Source organism: Adiantum capillus-veneris, chromosome 4 (genome assembly GCF_014529385.1).
Source record: "Adiantum capillus-veneris isolate H3 chromosome 4, ASM1452938v2, whole genome shotgun sequence".
Lineage (NCBI taxonomy): Eukaryota > Viridiplantae > Streptophyta > Polypodiopsida > Polypodiales > Pteridaceae > Adiantum > Adiantum capillus-veneris.
The window spans coordinates 83,842,301-83,860,617 of NC_140934.1; the positions used below are offsets into that span (position 1 = coordinate 83,842,301).

At 44.1% G+C, this 18,317-nt stretch overlaps 1 protein-coding gene across 5 annotated transcripts in view; it reads left to right on the top strand.

The window, feature by feature from the left end:
- Window positions 1–371: 371 nt before the first annotated feature.
- The window catches only part of LOC147459513 (serine/threonine protein kinase HRR25-like), a 77,727-nt gene continuing 59,781 nt past the window's right edge, over window positions 372–18,317 (top strand). Inside the window, exons 1-2 of one of the 5 annotated variants that reach the window (XM_086510773.1) lie at window positions 372–615; window positions 9,600–9,735. In XM_086510773.1, coding sequence (XP_086366899.1) covers window positions 575–615; window positions 9,600–9,735 — 177 coding nt within the window. In that variant the 5' untranslated portion in view covers window positions 372–574. Of the gene's footprint in view, window positions 755–829; window positions 1,051–9,599; window positions 9,736–18,317 lie in introns of all 5 variants that reach the window. The other 4 variants (XM_086510772.1, XM_086510775.1, XM_086510774.1 and 1 more) reach the window with 4 other exon arrangements.

Consider the following 18,317-nt stretch of genomic DNA (forward strand, 5'->3'; position numbering starts at 1 on the left):
AATAGGTTAGCCCTAGATAAGACCATCCTGACCGTATTGGTCCTCTAGATCCACCCCATTTTACTCTCCTGTATAAATGGCTTCATCTCCACTCACTTTGTGTATATCCAATGCATCTAGTCCATCTATCATCTTGAGCTAGCTTAGAGCTAGTATTCCTCTCACTTGTACTCTTTAATATTATAGTTATTTTGGATTCCATCCAAGTTTTTTCTCTTGTGTCTCTAAAATTTGACAAGTCGGCCCAGCAAGTTTTTGCCAACTCAAAAAATGATTTTCTTTGTATAATGTTGCATGTTTTCCGCTAGCCAAAGTCCTAATTTCTTTCCAAACAATCACCACATGATGCACATTAAGGCAATCTCAAATTCTAGGTGGTACTCGGTACAACCAGACGAGATGACACAATGCCATTGAGTGTGGGCAACCATCAAAAGTCGCACACGCTCTTGATGGCCAACAAAAGTCGTCTGAAACATTTGCAAGTGCCAACCTTAGGCGGAGTTAGCCTAAGCAGAAATAAATCTGAAAAGGTTTTTCAACGTTCTTATTAAGCACCACAGTTTTTGAGAGGATGGAGGTCGGTTGCTGTTACATTTGGCGAAATTTATGGGGGTAATTCTCTCTGGGTCCTTGCACACACATACACACATGAGAGAGAGAGAGAGAGAGAGAGAGAGAGAGAGATTCCTGTGCGGGAGCTGTCCTCCTCATGCCTTGTCCTGCAATGTGGGACCTTTCCTCCTCCCTGCAGGTGCAAACGGCTTGGGTAGTTTACGTTTACGCTACTTGCTATTCGTGCTGCTGCTGACTAGCTGTTGCCCTGCAGATTGTGCCAACAGTCATGGTTGTCTTGACAGATGTAATCGAGGACAATTACTCATCATCAGATGATGATGTGGCACATCCCGTAGGGACTGTCTGGCATGATGTTAACATAGTACTCCAGTATGCATGGCCGTACAGACAGCTACCAACTTGGCACTGCAATACAAATACACAGATGACATAGCATCGATGCGATTTACTGATGTGGCAGACTCAATGCAGGTGCTTTTTGCTTGTTGGCCTATACAAGATGCTTGAAGTCGGTTTTAGCGAAGGTTTCGAGAGTTGCTTTTAAGGAATTGGAGCTATAAAAGTGAAGGCTCTTTGCTAGTTGTACTATATCTTGAGAGTGGTATCTTCAGCAATTTTACTTTGCTTGAGTAATAAAATAACGGAATGCACTGCCAATATACCTACCTTATGGGCCAATCATTTCTGAGAGAAATTCTCGTGTCACTTGCAATTATTCTATATGTTTTAGAATTTCATGGAGTGCTTTTGTACATACTCTTATTTCATGCCAAAATAGTGCCAGCTGATAGAGAACTAGGTGTGGCATCCACTTAGCATTGTCTCATGAGCCACGAAGAGCCTTGGTTTGCCGGAGCGAAGGTTTGCCAATTAGCAAATGAGAGTGACCATCAACCCCCCCCCCCCCCCCCCCCCCCCCCCTTTTCCTGTTCGTGGGGCCCTCCCTCTTGGAAACGGAGGCACACCACATATGATCTAGTTGAAAAGTAAAATCTTCAACTTGCAGAGGAACTTACTTTCAAAACGTCCATGGGGTGGGTAGGGTGTTCTTTAGTCTGGCAATGTGACATGGAAGGAGTTGGTTGGGTAGGCTGCAGACCAGAGAAAAGAGGTAAGTTGTAGCTTTGGGCTTGAGATTGATGCCGGAACCTTCATCCACAATAATCCACAATAATGCTGTTTACATGGCACACTTCCGATAATCATGCTGGAGTGCTTTCTCCACGGAGGAAGGCTTAATTGGTGAAGCGTGAATCTGAGAGATGAGTGCAAAGTTCACGAACTCTGTGTTGTCATAAAATTGCCTCCCCTTGAGGTGTGTAGAACGTCGAGGCTGTCCAAGGTTTGGCGGTGGTGGTAACTTCATGACTCAAGAGGAAGAAACCGCAGAGTAAAGCCAACCAAGTACTAACTTCTCCTTGCGAGGTGGGACCGCCTCCACCGAAAGAGAACCATCATCCATATTAGAATCGGAAGCTGACATGGCATGATCAGGTGAAGTAACTGGCTGCGGTGTAGAGGGTACAGGAACAGGAATAGGGGTAGGATCAAGTGTAGGAGGTGGACGAGGAGGAGGTAGGGAAGGTATAGGCTTGGATGCTGTGCTGAAAAGCTCCATGAAAGTCACATCACGGCTAACTGTGGTGGTCTTGGTGTCAAGATCATAGAGCCGGTATCCATTACACTCTCGTGAATAGCCTAGGAAAATGAGCTTCTTCGCCTTGAAGTCTAACTTCTGCCACATGGACAAAGGCCGGATACCCAAAAACTCGAAAGTGTGAGACCGAGGGGCTTGCGCCCGTAGTAAGCCTGATAGGGAGTTATGTCTTGCAAAGCATGGGTAGGAGAACGGTTCTGGATGTAAACCGCCGTGTTGCATGCCTCTGCCCAGTAAACCCTGGGCAAAGAAGCATGCGCAAGCATTGCACGAGCCATCTCCATAATAGTCCGATTCTTCTGCTCAACAACTCCATTTTGGGAAGGAGTGTAAGGAGTAGTCAGATGCCCTCTGACTTGCACCATTGTGCAAAGTCCTTCGAGGTGAACTCACCCCCTGTGTCGGAGCGAATACATTTGACGTGCAAGTCCTTCTCTTTTTTAACCATCGTCTTCCAATTTCGAATGAACTTGAAAGCCTCCGACTTGAGCTCTAAGAATGAAGCCCAAGTGTATCTGTTGAAATCATCCACAAGCACACCAAAAACTGTGAGCCAGAAAATGAAGGAGTGCTCATCGGGCCACATAAATCAATGTGAACCAGTGCAAGTGGTGTCGAAGCTTTGTTGGATGCCTGCTTCGGAAAGGCAACCTTGTGTTGCTTGCCCATCTGGTAAGCCTCGCAGACGCCTGATGAGGAGCGTATCGCTGGTAAACCCTCCACCATAGAGGTCCTAGCAGCCTGTTGAAGCTGTTGATATCATAGATGTCCAAATCGAGCATGCTATAGAGAAGAAGACTCCGTGGTCCGAGACAGAAGAGCAGTGAGGCGGTATAGAGAACAATCGCGCTCACCGCGTGCAAGGATAGTACCTGTCGTAGAATCAGAAATGATCACTGTGCCACTCCCAAAGTGTATGTCAAATCCTTGAGAGTCCAAACTCGACACAAAGAGGAGGTTGAAGGTCATGTCCGGAACGTAAAGCGCCTCCACTGAAGTGAACTTCGGGTCTGAGATAGAACGAAAAAGGGTAATCTAGCCTGTGACAGACACTGGAATCTCACGGTTGTCACCCATAGTGACGGTCTGCTCGTGAGTCTCCCTGAGAGAGCTAAACCAAGACTGTTGGGAAGTCATGTGAGTGGTGGCTCCACTGTCAACAACCCCAAGTACCTGAATGCGATGTAGCAAGCGCGTGGTCCGTCGTCGCGACAAGAGCGGTCCTACCGTCTCGTGAGAGGCTACAACTGGTGTCGAGGCTGTCTGTTTCTCCCTGTTGGCCTCGTCTCGCTTCTTCTTTCTACATTTTGATTCTTTGTGCCCTTTCTTGTGGCAATGGTAACATTCGATGTCCTTGTTCTTCTTCTTCTTCTTACCTTTACCTTTCTTGTTGCCTCCTTGAGCTATCAAAGCTCCTTCTGCATCAACAGCACCTCCGGCTCTAAATGTGGAGTGCCTCTCGATCTGCCTGAGGGAAGGGAGAATCTCATCTTAGGTGGGAAAAGAGGTACGTCTAGATGTGAGCAAACTTTGAAAGTAGGGATCAAAGCGTGGGGGAAGCTTGAATAGTAAGAGGCCAGCCATGCGTGCCAAGGTGATATCGCCTCCAGCAGAGACAAGGTCGTCCCAGAGTTCCCACATGCGGCGGGTCAATCCATCGAGTGAGTTGAAATCCTTGAACTGGAGGTTGTAAAACTGTCGTTCAAGTGTGATCTGTCTGGCACGTTCTCACACTTCTCAGCCGTCGAGGGGCTGAAAACAGAGAAGAAAACAGCAAAAAGTACCAAGATGGTGCCGATTGGGTGTAGATACCTGTCCAAGGTGTAGATCTGCAAGTGCCAGGCAGTAGAAGGGTCTCTTGTACAAGTCTTGGGCGCTCCTTATCGTGCAAGAGGCTTAGCGTTTGCTGAAAACGCAGCAACCTCGGAAAACGCAGCAAGTGTACAAAAAATGCAGGTATGCTTAGAAAAACGCGGTGCGATACTCTGCAAGGAGGGGGCGCCAAGAGAGGGAAAGGGAGATCGATGCCTTCAGATGCAAAAACGCTAGGCTGGTCCCAAAAACGATGGCTTGGATCTGCAGAAAACGCTAGGTAGCGTTTTGTAGTTTTGTCGCGATGGAAACCGGCAAAAGTGCTAGCGCTAGGTCTGGGTGATGAGATCGATGAAGATCCTCAATGCTTGGCGACTGATACCATGTGAGAGTGAGCAACGAAAAGGGTGTGAGCCACGCGCGTCGAAAACGAGAGAGAGAGAGAGAGAGAGAGAGAGAGAGAGAGAGAGAGAGAGAGAGAGAGAGAGAGAGAGAGAGAGAGAGAGAGAGAGAGAGAGAGAGAGAGAGAGAGAGAGAGAACACAAGTGCTCTGCAAATGATGCTCTCAATACACAATCTGAATGATTACAAGACCCTAAGCATTCTATTTATAGAATCTTAGGTTGAGGTAGGGCAAAATGTGTAATTGGTGCAATCTGGGGCACGATCACGGAGATTCTTTTGACAAACAAAATCTTGACTGTTCTGTCAGATTCTCCTCGAGAACCAAAGTCCGACGCAAGGACACAGATTCTTTGACAAACAAAATCTTGATTGTTCTGTCAGATTCTCCTCGAGAATTGAAGTCCGAGGCAAGGACACAGATTCTTTGACAAACAAAACCTTGACCGTTCTATCAGATTCTCCTTGAGAACCGATGGGTGTTGCGGAAGAGATTGGATCCTTCGTAGAACAATCTTTTTGAGCTCTGATACCCCTTTTACAGGCTTGGACACACCAAGCATGAAATCACTAGTAACACACAAATAGAAACTGTAGAATCACTAAACTTTGAGAGAGAGAGAGAGAGAGAGAGAGAGAGAGAGAGAGAGAGAGAGAGAGAGAGAGAGAGAGAGAGAGAGAGTCAACATGGCATGACAGAGTTCCACGTTGAGATGCACTGGCTCCAAAGATTGGCGCCTCTTTCGGTATTTCTTTATTATTGCTCACAACAAAGTACAACTCCTGAGGGTCCTCTACTCTTAGACTCTGCGTCTAGATGCTCTGCAGAGTGAGGCCCCAGGGTCTGTTATAAACTTACAAGGGATGCCCAAAAGAAGAGCCCCAAAAGCATTTTCCCAAAATCACAAAACCCTAAAAGCATCTGCTCTCAAAAGCCAGCGCTAGAACTCCAAAATTTGCCAGCACGAATCGCAAAAATCTATACAGCCTTCCACGTGGCATAGCAAGCGCAATTCGCGGAAATTCCTACAGTAGTTGCCACGTCAACATGTCAGCGTGCTTTATGGGATTTTTTCTCAAAGTTCAAGCTTTGGGTTTTTTACGGCCGGTGCTCATAAGTTCTTGAAGTTGGATGGTTCAGTCTCTCTTGTCCACTCGGCCATTTCTCTTCCAGTTGGACATACCACGTTATCACTTTGTGACATAGTCTCCTTTTCTTTCTCTATAACTCACAGGACCCTCATTCATAATATCTCTCTTCTCTCTCTTAGTCTTTGCACATCTGTGATGAAGTAAAAAAGAACCTTGAGTGTGCATTGAGCACTTATCTTGAGCATTCACCATCTATCACTTTTGCTGCACATTACATTGGTAGCAGAGCTCTTTGACAGTGTTCGGTATCAAGAACCTCTCTCTCATACTTAGTTTCTCAAAGAGTCTTCGTGTCCTTGCTCCGGACTTACTAGCCACTCCTACCCTTATTCCATCGCGCATTAGGCATCCTTTCGTGTTCACTGCTTGGTCTTAAGGGCCACTAAGCCATAAAGAACCACGAATTTGTTTTTTCTTGTTTGAGATTGCATGTAACCAAAGACGACTTGGGCGTGTCGATCTCTCTAATCTGTATTTTTAAGAGTAGTAGGTAACCCGGAGAAGAAGGGCTTGTTGAGTCTCCCCTCTTTCTTCTTTCACACTCATTGAGAGCAGACCTTGCACATTGCGGCAGGCCAATTGACGTGAGGTGCAAAAAAGAAACCTTGGTGTGAGCGCAAGGTTGCCAAGGGGTGCACTCGTAGGAAGGAGTTAAGCCAGGGTGACAGAAAAGCCTTCTTTACCAAGTACGAAGAATCCCAAGTACCCACGTATCCCAAGCACCAAGTACCCAAGTGCCCCAAGTACCGAAGAACCCCAAATATCCCAAGTACCAAGAACCCCTAGTACCCCAAGTACCGAAGAACCACCCCAAGTACCCAAGAACCCAAGTCATAATTACAAGGAATTACCATTTTGAGGTCTTTGTTCTCCATTCCCATTCTAACTTCAAATTCTGAATCCCCGTTCTGTGTTTCAGACGTGAGTATTCGTAACAAGGAATGGCATTCCATGCCTGTGGCCGTCGTTCCCTCTTCTGATTTTTCATTCCGGGTAACTAGGACCCAAGTACCGCAAGTACTGAGTGCATGGTCATCATCCGAAGTGGAGCTGGTGCTTTGCCTGGCGATTATGAGGGTGGAATTGGAGAAGAAGTCCTTACACTAGTCTCCATTCCGGGTAACTAGGACCCAAGTACCGCAAGTACTGAGTGCATGGTCATCATTCGAAGTGGAACTAGTGCTTTGCGTGACGATTATGAGAGTGGAATTGGAGAAGAAGTCCCTACACTTGTCTCCATTCCGCTTCATCTCCACTCACTTTGTGTATATCCAATGAATCTAGTCCATCTATGCATCTTGAGCTAGCTTAGAGCTAGTATTCCTCTCACTTGCACTCTTTAATATTATAGTTATTTTGGTTTCCATCTAAGTTTTGTCTCTTCTGTCTCTAAAATCCGACAAGTCGGCCCAACAAGTTGTTGCCAACACAAAAAATGATTTTCTTTGTATAATGTGGCATGTTTTCCACTTGCCAAAGTCCTTAAAGCTTATCTTTTGTAATTTCTTTCCAAGCAATCACTACATGATGCACATTAAGGCAATCTAAAAATATTTGTTTGACAATGATAGATGCGATAGGCCTCAAGAATTTGTGTTGACGACACTTTAAAGGTTGGAAAAAGGTGTTTATGAGAGTCAAGCCAAGGAATCAAGCTCATGTAGGTGTGCACCTGAGCCGAGAATCTAATATGGGCCAAACTGATCAAGGGCTACAAGCCTATAACAAATGGAAAGTTTGCAAGCGGAAGCCTTTGAAAGGTGAAGCATAATGGTGGCTTCCATTTGATCTTTTGAGTTTTTGCTTGGTCAAATTACAAGTTATTTGTTGGGAAATAGCACACTTCAGCATACCTGGACTTCATATACAGTAGTTGCACAATAACGCACAAACTTTGCATTCTCATCTTTTTGATAGGATATTTGGCACGGATACTCATCCTTGACACTCCCTACCTAGCTGTTATCTTTTTCACATCCCTTACTCTACTTTCATCCTTGGTTATGAGAAGAATGTTTCTATTGCTCAGTAGCTCCTTGAAGTGGGCCTCACTTTGAACACAATAATGCTTGGAAATCTAGTAAAGCCATTTTTAAGCTACAATGAATGTGCTCCTATTTGACAAGCTTGCCTTTTTCGATGACATGATGGTCTTTGATGAAACACTCTCTTACTCAGCTCTCAAGCTAGCCTCACTTTTGAAATCTCATGTTTGCAACGAGCTGATGGATACCTTGGTGGTGTTGTAGATCCAAGCACATAGCTCTTGTATACCATTGTTAAGTTGTAAGTTGAGAGGCTTGGGTAAGAGATCACTATAGTTGTATTTTAAACCTTATCGAGGAGGTTTGCCTTCTCTTAGACTTATGCAAGTTTTTTGCATAGTGTGTTTCCATTGCTGGATAGAGCCTTCCTCTTAAAAATATATCACGAGTGCACATTGAGTTGGCGAGTCGAACTCTTCTTTCCTATTCAGGAGTAGAATTACAAACACGGACCTCAGATTCTTGCATAATGTTTTCCATCCATGACTAGGCCTGAATGTAGATATTGACCTCACTTATTGACTAATTGCTAAGGCATAAGAAAGTACAATGACAAAGTAAGAAAGTACCTAACATGATCTATATTACAATCTATGCTACTTACATGCTACGTTTTTTTGTAGGTATTGATGTCGAGACAAATGAATAAGTTGCAATCAAACTGTAAATATTTGTCACAAAAAAATTATTTCAAGTGTTCAAGTACCTTTTTAGTCATGTAATAAACATTAACAATTAGGGAATTCCAGCAATGTAGCAGGCTACAAGGGTCAATTTATATCATATTAGTCAATGACTTTTCAAGCATCTTGTCATGTCCTGAAGGTGACAATGTTGTGTCCATGATGCATTTTGCTCTCCAATCTCAATTTGTTTGTTTGTGTGTGTGTGTGTTATGTCCCCAGACATCAAGATGGGTGTCTGAGCTATGTTCGGCCAAGAATGAACATGGCCCTTTGCTTAGGGCAGTTAAGGAATCCTATAAATAGGACCCTAGACTCATTTGTGAGCTATCTTGGGTGACCACCACACTTGGACTCCAGCCCTTGGGAGCTCTACTTGCACACCCGTCTGGTGTAGGCTTGGTGGTATGGGACACTAGCCCTTGTGGTAGAGGCTAACCCATTGGCCGTAGGCTCCCAAGCTTGAGGGTGAGCCTGATGTCCGCTCTCTACGCTCGTTTACAGTGTGTGTATTGATTTGTCTATGTGTGCATGCAGGCTCATGCGCGCACAAGCTTATGCTTCGAGTCATGCACGTGCCTACATCTATGAGTCACGTATATGCACACACACACATTGTTTCTCTCTCTCTCTCTCTCTCTCTCACACACACACACACACACACACACACACTTTTTTTTTGTAAATCTGATTTGATTTATTTACAAATGGAAAACCTCAAAGTGAGGAAAACCCATCAGAAAATAGATACAAAGGAAAGAACACAGAAGCGTTCCACAATGTAAAGGCGGCTAGAAACAAACATAGGAAAGCTGCAAGATATTAGGGGAAAAAAAATAATTCAATGCTGAATGTACAACATCGTCTCTCTCTCTCTCTCTCTCACACACACACACACACACACACACACACACACACACACACACACACACTTTTAATTGTTGGAAAAAAATTAATTCAATGCTGAATGTACAACATTGTTGAACTCAAGAAAAGGTTTAGTCATCAACAAAAACATTGTAGAAAAGATCAAACTGAGGTTTATAGTGATGTGTGTGAACACACTTAGGACTGTCAGAGCACTTTTTCCCCTAACGATGAGGTTTTTTCCTCGTGCTTTGTAGATATGCCCGTCACTCTAGGGCTAACTTATTTTCTATTCGCACACTTAATAATACATTCTTGGTTGTGTGCCTTGAGCTTCTTCTCAATCTCCAAGCGGTGTGTGCATTCTTGCAACCCTAACTCCAACAATTGGTATCAAAGCAGGTTGCGTTCTTTCGGGAAGAGTTGCCAGCATCTCTTGCTCACTTTCTTTGATTTTGGTGGGCTTTGCTCAGTGTCAACAGGCCAACATATACTTTATGAGAACTCGTTTTGCTCATTTTGGCCTCCGTTTTCATTGGTATAGGTACTTCGCAGACAATTTTGTTCTTTGTGCATAATTTCCTCCATTGCAAATTTTTGCATAACAAGTCTTCAACAATCTACTGTTGTTTGTGATGTATAGCATGTACAATTTCCTTGTTGCCACTCGATTTAAGTTCAATCTTTCACTATGGCTATAGAAGGTGGGAACCAACCCTTAGACAATGAACACGGTTTCTAAGTTACCTTGTAGAGCCACCGTCAACTACTAGATTCTCTGTAGATTGCAACTGTTCGACCAGTCAGACTCCAACGCGAGCACGGACCCAATAATCCCATTTTGAGTGGCGAGACTTTTGACTCTGGAATCGGCTCTAGAACACTGGAATCACGCTTTGTATCTTGTAGAGCTTATGAGCATTGAGTACTATACCGATTGTACTTGTGAACCAATTCATGAATCTGAATATAACTTGACAGCTATTCCAAACCGAAAGATTCAAAGTCAGATGCCAGATCTCAGGTGAGATCAAACGAATAGAATTAGACTTTAGAAGACCAGACGTTGAGACTTCAGACGGACCAGTGGAATGAAAGACTGCAGATAATATAGACTGAGACACCACATTCCATTTTGGCGATCACGGTGGTGAGCTAAAGCTCTCGACCAGAACCAATCTCCCTGATAGAACTGAGAGTTAGGGAATCATCCACAATGCCTCTACAACGATCAACACGAGGACGAGGAGCTGCCACAATGTTTACCGAAAACCAAGATTACATCAGTACAATGGCAGAAGAATCAGAAGAAGAATACGATCATAAGAAACAACAATCTTAGGGTGAAGAAATCGAAGGAAATCCAGGTATCGGCGGCGGTAACTCAGCTCTGACCAGACGACAACATTCAAAAAGAGCTAGAAGACTCTCTCACCCGAATAGTTCTCGTCATTGAGTTTGGAAAGGGAAAGCAAAAATCAATGTGGGCACGAGCAATAAGGAACATACAGAAATCGATGATTAGATTCTCATACAAGCCTCGTAAGGGAAAAGAAACTGACACAATTAGAAAGACTGATAACGACTACAATGACAGATGGGAGGCAGACACTGACAAGCATAGACATTGAGAGAGAGAACCATAGCGTAATGGTAAACCTAGATGCCGGGAAAAGGAGTTAGATCAGCATGCGAAAGGGAAGCATGGAGAGAGGTCTAATGATTTGAGAATATCATTTTTTACTTTCAAAGAAAGTCGAAGGGATGACCCAGACAATCACATTCAGGCGTTCGAGCAATGTGCGGATTTAAAGGAAATAGATAAAGACTATTGGACAGAATACTTTCCATAAACTCTTAGGGGATGTTGCACAAAAATTGTAATATCATTATCCAGCCTATAAGGTGAGCAAGTTGAAGAAAGTCTTCCTACTTGAATACAATGAGAATTGTGGGGATGAGAATATCCTCTGTGAAGTGGATTTAGAAGCAAGAAGCTCAGAGAACAGGAAGTGCCAACACCTACGAGAAAATTTAATGATCTGGTGCAAAGAGCTTTGAAACTGGAATAACAAACTAAGAAAGAGAAGGGCCAGAGAGGAAAATCAAGTTCTAGTTCTAGTGAGTCAAGTCATTAACCGGCTGTAGTTCTTGGGATGATAAGAACTTAGCAGATACAACCAAGAGCAATTAGGGAGCTTGGAGTAGAAAGATTGAGAAAGTGTCCAAGCACTCTCGGAGATCTTTAGGACCAAACCTCCAATGGGGAAAGTAGAGACCTAGTGCACAAAATGCAAACTCAAAGAACATCGATCTGAAGAGTGTTGTATGTACCTACTGCAAAGCTTCTGGGCACCTATGGAATAATCGTAAAATTAGAATTCATCACTTCAAGGAGGGTAAGATGTTTCCATGATAGCTCTGACAAACCCGAAGCCAGTCAAGGAGGAGAAGCTTCCTGAAAACATCGACAATAGAGCGAGTACCAGCAATATGGCTGGAAGAGAACGATACCAGAATTTTTCTGGTCGGGATAGAGGTAGAGCTGACTTTACCAAACGTAATTTCAGCTGCTACACGTGTGGAGAGTATGTGTAATTACTTAGTCTATAGCAGAATTGCTATTTTCCAATAATGAAAAATGATTTTTATGATTTTTAAGACTTAATATGCACGTATGAATTAATGCATCCATAGTTAAGGGACAACAAGATGTACGGAGTTTATGACCGTTATGAATTTTCTCGTCGTCCGGGCAGTGCAGAATAACCGGAAACAGAATAGAGCGCGCCAGAACGATCAAGCACATAAATGAAGATGGTTTTCTAAGAACACCGAGTGCATTCTCGGTCAGAAATAGATCAATATGATAAGTTCCAGGGACGTCTGAGTAATATTTTTAAGTATTTTTAAATGCTCATGTTCCCGTTAGCTTTTGTAGAAAAATCCAGGTGAAATTCCTGTTTAAATTTGTTTAGTGTGTAAAATCGTCTGTTTAATATATATTTTACGCAGGGGGGGTCAAATGGTTTTCAAAAGGTCACTTTTAAATAAAGTGACCACCTAAGTTTGAATGGGCCAAAATGACTAAAGCCCACATAAAGTTAAAAAAACCCACTATCTCTCTCCAGCCAGCGTGGAATTTTTGAGCAACCATCGTGGGCAGTATGGAAAGATTTAAACGTGCACACACTTGGCAGAATTGATCGCGAGCACTCCCCCTTGCCTATTGAAGGTAAATCGCCACCCCTCATTGTTAGGTGTAGCGGAATGAATGTTGAACTTTGCTCAAGATGAGTGCTCGGAACTGTGCTCAAGGTTCCTTGTTCTTAGGGAAGGGAGAGAGAGCCTTCTGTTCTTTAATGAGAGAGTGCAATGGACACAAACAAAGTGAATGGACGTGCATGAGACTGAGAGATAGAGAGAAGAGAATACGACACGAGAGACGTTGTAAAACCCTCCTCCGAAGGCCCCGCTCTCTATGACGAGAGCGGTCTACTATTGATTGCACAAATCTCTACAATGCTTGGACTTGCCGACGATGTCGACGACGATGAGGACGACGACGAGATGGGCTGAAATCTGAAACTGCGAATGGCTGAAATCTGCAAATCTTTATCTGCTGAATTCTGACTCTATGTCGGTGACGACGATGCGAAGACGACGTGGTGAAAACGCTTCTGGGCTGAAACTGTAAACCTTGATGAATCTCACCGTGCAGCGAGGATCTGTTGCGGGAAGGTGAGATCTGTGAAGTTCAGGGGTTGTTCTGCGATGTCTAAATGCTGAAAACTGAAAACGCTGATGCTTGTGTTGGTTCCGTCGCGGCAGATCTGCAAAACGCTGAAATGCCTGGCAGATGCAAAAACGCTAGGGCTGAAAATGGTCCTGTTGCGGTGAATCTCCTAACGCTGGGGCTTCTGCTTCTTGCTATCGCCAAGAATCTGCAAGATTCAAAAACACTGGCTGATCTGGTCCAAAAACGCTAGGTTTATGCTGTGGAGCAAAAACGCTAGGCCTCTTGGGTTTTGCTGAGAAGCTGCCTGTTGAGCTTGTGCTCCTGCTACCTCTTCTGCCAGAAAGTGCTAGCGCTAGGTTTGCTTATATACAAACTTAGCAAATTTGCCCTACCTACTTTCCAACAAAAGTCACTTAAAAATAATAAGTGGAAAATGTCAAAAATAGGGAAAATAGGTCTATGAACTGTAAAAATGCTCCTGATGGGTTCTGATGGAAATCTGATGATCATGCTGTGTGCAACCGGAGGATATGCATCTAATCTAAGTGACTGGTCATGCACGGTCTGCGAATAGACTCACAAAAGTGCGAGATCACTTCCTATTCTAGATTGACTTGACTGAACTGAGCCCTGGTCATGCTGTAGCTTGTCCATGGACACATAAGGTTGGATGTGTCACGTGACACTCATAGCCTATAAAATGTTTACAATTTACAAAGAATACAGAGAGAGAGAACAAGCTGAAAATTGTTCTGTAGAAGTACATAGAGAAGGAACATGAGGGTGATGAGATCTCTTCTTCACACATAGACCTCATCCTTCTCTCTCTCTCTCTCTCTCTCTCTCTCTCTCTCTCTCTCTCTCGTGTTGCTGTCCGAAGCTGAAAGTTAAACACGGCCAAACGAGCATCGAAACAACGATTTTCAGCCAAGTAGTTGTTTGGAAACAAGCACCGGTTGTAGACCTACAAGCCGGAAGAAGCTGTGACGTGCAAGTAGAAGGGAAAAACGTCAAGTCAGTCTATTGGGTTGCAGGTAAGTAAATTTCAGCAAGCTCATTGTCTCTTCCAGAGTAAAGATGCATAAGCATAGGGAACTTTCTACTGGGCTCGTAAGACCCTTAGAGCGGTAGGGACTCTGGTCCATAAGAATAAAAGGATTTAGAAGAGGTAAGCACCCTGCTTCCTCTTAGATATAGAGAATATAATTTCTCGCTCTTAGCAGAAGGATCAGAAATGGGAGGGATTCCCGGTTTATGTGCTTGTAATGAAAGATTCCCCATTAATAAAGATTATCTCTTTAGGGGGGGGGGGGCAACCCATCTTCTGGTCCCCAATATGTTGTCTGTCTCTTGAGTATGGATTAAGCGTGCAATCTGAATCTCATTTAAGTTGTGCACTAATTTAAATACGAAAGCTTCTGTTTTTGTAACATTGGTATCAGAGCAAGGTCCTCTCGTTTCCTTTCTTAAGGAGAGACGGTCCTTGGCAAAAAAATACCCATTATGGTAGGACAAGCAGAAGAGCTTGAGCGGCTCAGGCAGTAGATGGCAGAATTGCAAGCTGCTCTTGCTCAGTGAGAAGTGTAGAAAGTGCTTAAGACCCTTGAAAAAGGGAAAGCAAAGATGGAGGAAGAGCCACCTCAGAATCCCCCAGTACCAACTCAAGGGAATACCTTAGACTCGGGCCCCAACACGGCCTCAGAAGGACCTTGCAGCAGGAACCTCCTGGCAACATGAAGAGAAGAAGAAATCCCTTCGCCGACTTACTCGCCAAATTACTCTTTCATGAAGAACTTGGATAATATCATTCTTGATAAGGAACTCAAGTTGCCCCCAGATAAGGCTGTAGATCAACCACCAAAAGTAGAAAAGAAAGACAAGGATTATAAAAAGAGACGACATAGAATTCCGATTGACAAGGATTCCAAATCCATCACCAAAAAGCGGTCCAGACACCACAAAAAGAAGAAGAAGACGTTCAAAGCTGGAGATAAAGATGTTAAGTTCGAATGTTATAATGGAAAGAGGATTGATACGAAGGCTCTTGCATTTATTCGACAATTCGAAGTGGCCTTTGCCGAAGGCAATTTTTCAGAATGCTCAAAACTACGCCATGTTAGCATGTATTTGAAAGATACGGCTAACAATTGGTGGCTTACCACAATTTTGGAGAAACGCAAACCCAAAGATTGGGAGGAGTTCAAAAATGAGTTTTATGCTTAGACCCGTCCTCCGGACTTTGCTCATGATGTGAAGAAAGAATGGGATTGGCTCTCCCAAAGAGAGCATGAAGTTGTGGCAGACTACGTTAACAAATTTTGGGCAGTCCTCTTTAAAGTTACTCCCTTTATGAAAATTTCTAATGCAGAGAAGATGCGCAAGTTTGAAGCTGGACTTCAACCAGGACTTCAGAAAAGTATGAAACTCTATCCTAGAAAAACTCTTCAAATCATGGAGTCCGCTCTTATAGCCGGAAACTTGCATTCGAAAGGAACTCGAAAACAGGAGTTTAGTACCTTCCATGCAAAGCAGAAGGCTCTCACTATTGAGACAGAAACCTCCACACGAAAGTGGCCTTCAGATCAGCCCTAAGGCCTAGAAAAGAAGCCAGAGAGAGCAAAGAAAAGCAAATTCCTCACTCCCTCTCAGTTGAAGACGTACATGGAAGAGGGAAATTGTTTCTATTGTGGCGAGAAGGGCCAGAGGAAACCAGATTGTCCACAGCTTAAGAAAGATTCTCTGTCACAAACTGGGGACGTGGCGCGATTTGTGGAATTCCATACAACTGCCACGTCATCAGTCAACGCAAAACGCGGAGCGTCCGTATAACTGCCACATCATCAGTTTTGCGTGTGTGTGTGAGTCCTGCGTTATTTTAATCCCTTTATGTCACTGGGGTCCCATCCGACGGGGTCCCCATAAGTTGGTAGGACTTATTCTTCTTCTGCTCCTTGTTCTTCTTAGGGTTTAGGCCCCTCGGCCGGCATCTGTAAGTTGGCTCCATTCTTCAGGGCTTTGACACGTCAGCAGTTTGTGACAGTGGGTGCCGTACGTATTTTCGCGAATCACGCTAGCTGTACGGACTTCCGCGTTTTACGCTGACTGTATGGAATTCCGCGATTTCCGTTGGCTGGATTTTTTTACTGGCAGCTTTTGGAGATGATTGCTTTAGAGTTGAAGCTTTTGGGGGCTCTGCTTTTAGCAACCCTATGTAAGTGGCCTTAAGGGCTCACTTCTCAGAGCATCTGGACGAAGAGTCTGAGAGTGAGTACCTGCGGGCTCTCTTTGTACTTTGCACAGAGATTAATTATAAAAAGAAATACCGAAGGGGCCAATACCTCTTGGCATGGAACTACGTCGGGTTGTGTCGTCTTTTGTGAACTGTTTAAAGGAATCTCTGTTGTGTCGCGGTAGAATCTAGACTTGGGGTGTCCAAGTTTGTTATAGTGGTATCAGAGCGCGGCCGATTTTCTCCTCTACCGGGAAATCCGATCCTTTTCTCGTGACACTTATGGATTCCAACAGGAATGAGTCAACTTCTTCTGCATCTGCTAATGCAGGAAGAGATGACGAAGAAGGTTTTGATGATTCAACAGAGGAAGAGTACGGGCCACCTCGGCCTACTCAGTACGAACTTCAAGAGATGGAACGTCGACAGCAGGTTGACGAGTGCACAAAGCAGATGATTAAATTTGCGAAGGATCCTCAGTTTGCAAATTTTTTGTCTCAACAACAAATCGCAGAAGTGCACACCCAATGGGAGAAAGCCACAGAATCACCCATCAAATCGGCAATCAAGAAACCTCCTTCTCCGAGGATGTTTACAAAGCAAGAATTACAGGAGGTGGTTCAGACACAGATTGGTCGGCTCTTGGACGCGAACAATCAATCCAAAAAGCAAGTGAAAAAGGGGACTGACTACCCTGGTTATTTGGGCCATCAATCTTCTTCTTCTTCTTCTTCTGACAGTTCTTCTAGCTCTTCTGACTCCAGCGAGGAGGATAGAAAAGGCAAAAAGAGAAGCAAAAAGCAAATCTTCGGAAAGGGTAAGAAAAAGACAAAGAGACACAGATTTTACCCAGTTTTTGACAGTTCTATAGAGGAGTCATCCTCTGATAGTTCGGACTCCGACGACCATATGTTTTATGGAAAGAAGAAGCATTTTTACAGAGCCAACCGATATGACTTCCTTGAAGACAAAAGCAAGAAAGTAAAAGAATTCAAAGAAGGTGGACAGTCGATTAAATTTGAATTCTTTTCTGGGTTCCGAGATGCTCCGAGAGCTTTGGCCTTCATTCAACAGTTTGACATAGCCTTTTTTGGAGGGCACTACTCAGAGCACTCCAAGATTAGGAGGGCTACATCTTTCTTCAAAGGAAATGCTTGAACATGGTGGTCCACTCTTCTTCTCTGGAAGGAAGCTCCAGTCAAGTGGTTGAAATTCAAAAGGCTCTTTATTTCTTCTTGGTTGACTCAGGAGTACGAACGAGACATACGAACTGCTTGGAACCATCTTCGGATGACCAAGGGAGACTCTTTGGACGCTTATTGCGAGAGATTTTGGAACTCTTTTCTACCAACCTCTTCATTTAAGAAGGTCTCTTTTAAGGAACAGATTGAGTGGTTTTGCTGTGGACTCCCTACAGAGATTCGAGACTACTACGTGGAACAAAAGACAAATTCTATTCAAGAATTGATGGGTCATGCGAAACGGGGTTTCGCGATACATTCGGGAAATTTTACTTACCCCACTAGTGAGATCTTGACTCAGAGAACCCAACAAGCCTCTAACAATGAAAGTAGAAGGAGAAAGAGTTTCCAAGAAAAGAAAGATAAGGATACACAACCCCGGCTCACTCTTCGAGAGAGGGCCAATTACATCAAAGAAGGGAAGTGTTTTGGTTGCGGGAAACATGGGCACGTGTCCACAAAGTGCCCCAAAAAAGGCATAGCATGAACAAAATGAAGACAGGCCAGAAAGTTCGAGAGCAGCAGAGGAACGTGGCAGAAAAGGCAAGATGAAAACATGATTGGTTCCAGATTGCATGGGTACTGACCCAAGCGTGATTGATGAAAGTGCAAAACTTTGCCGAGCTTGGGGCAAAGTGAAAGATCAAGAAGCCTTGATTTTCTTCGATGGAGGAGCCAAGGCGAACTTCATTTCACCCGAATTGGCGGCACAGCTTGAGATTACACCCGATAGGATGGGACCACCGGCAGAGGCACCTAGACGTGATATAGCCATTACATCTGTCATTGGCAAACGTCGGTTGCATTGTTAGGGGTATTTGGGGCACGAGGACTTTTACATTATGCCCTTGGAAGGTTGTGACGTCCTCCTAGGAGTCCCTTGGTACCATAAGAACAACGCCATGGTCGAT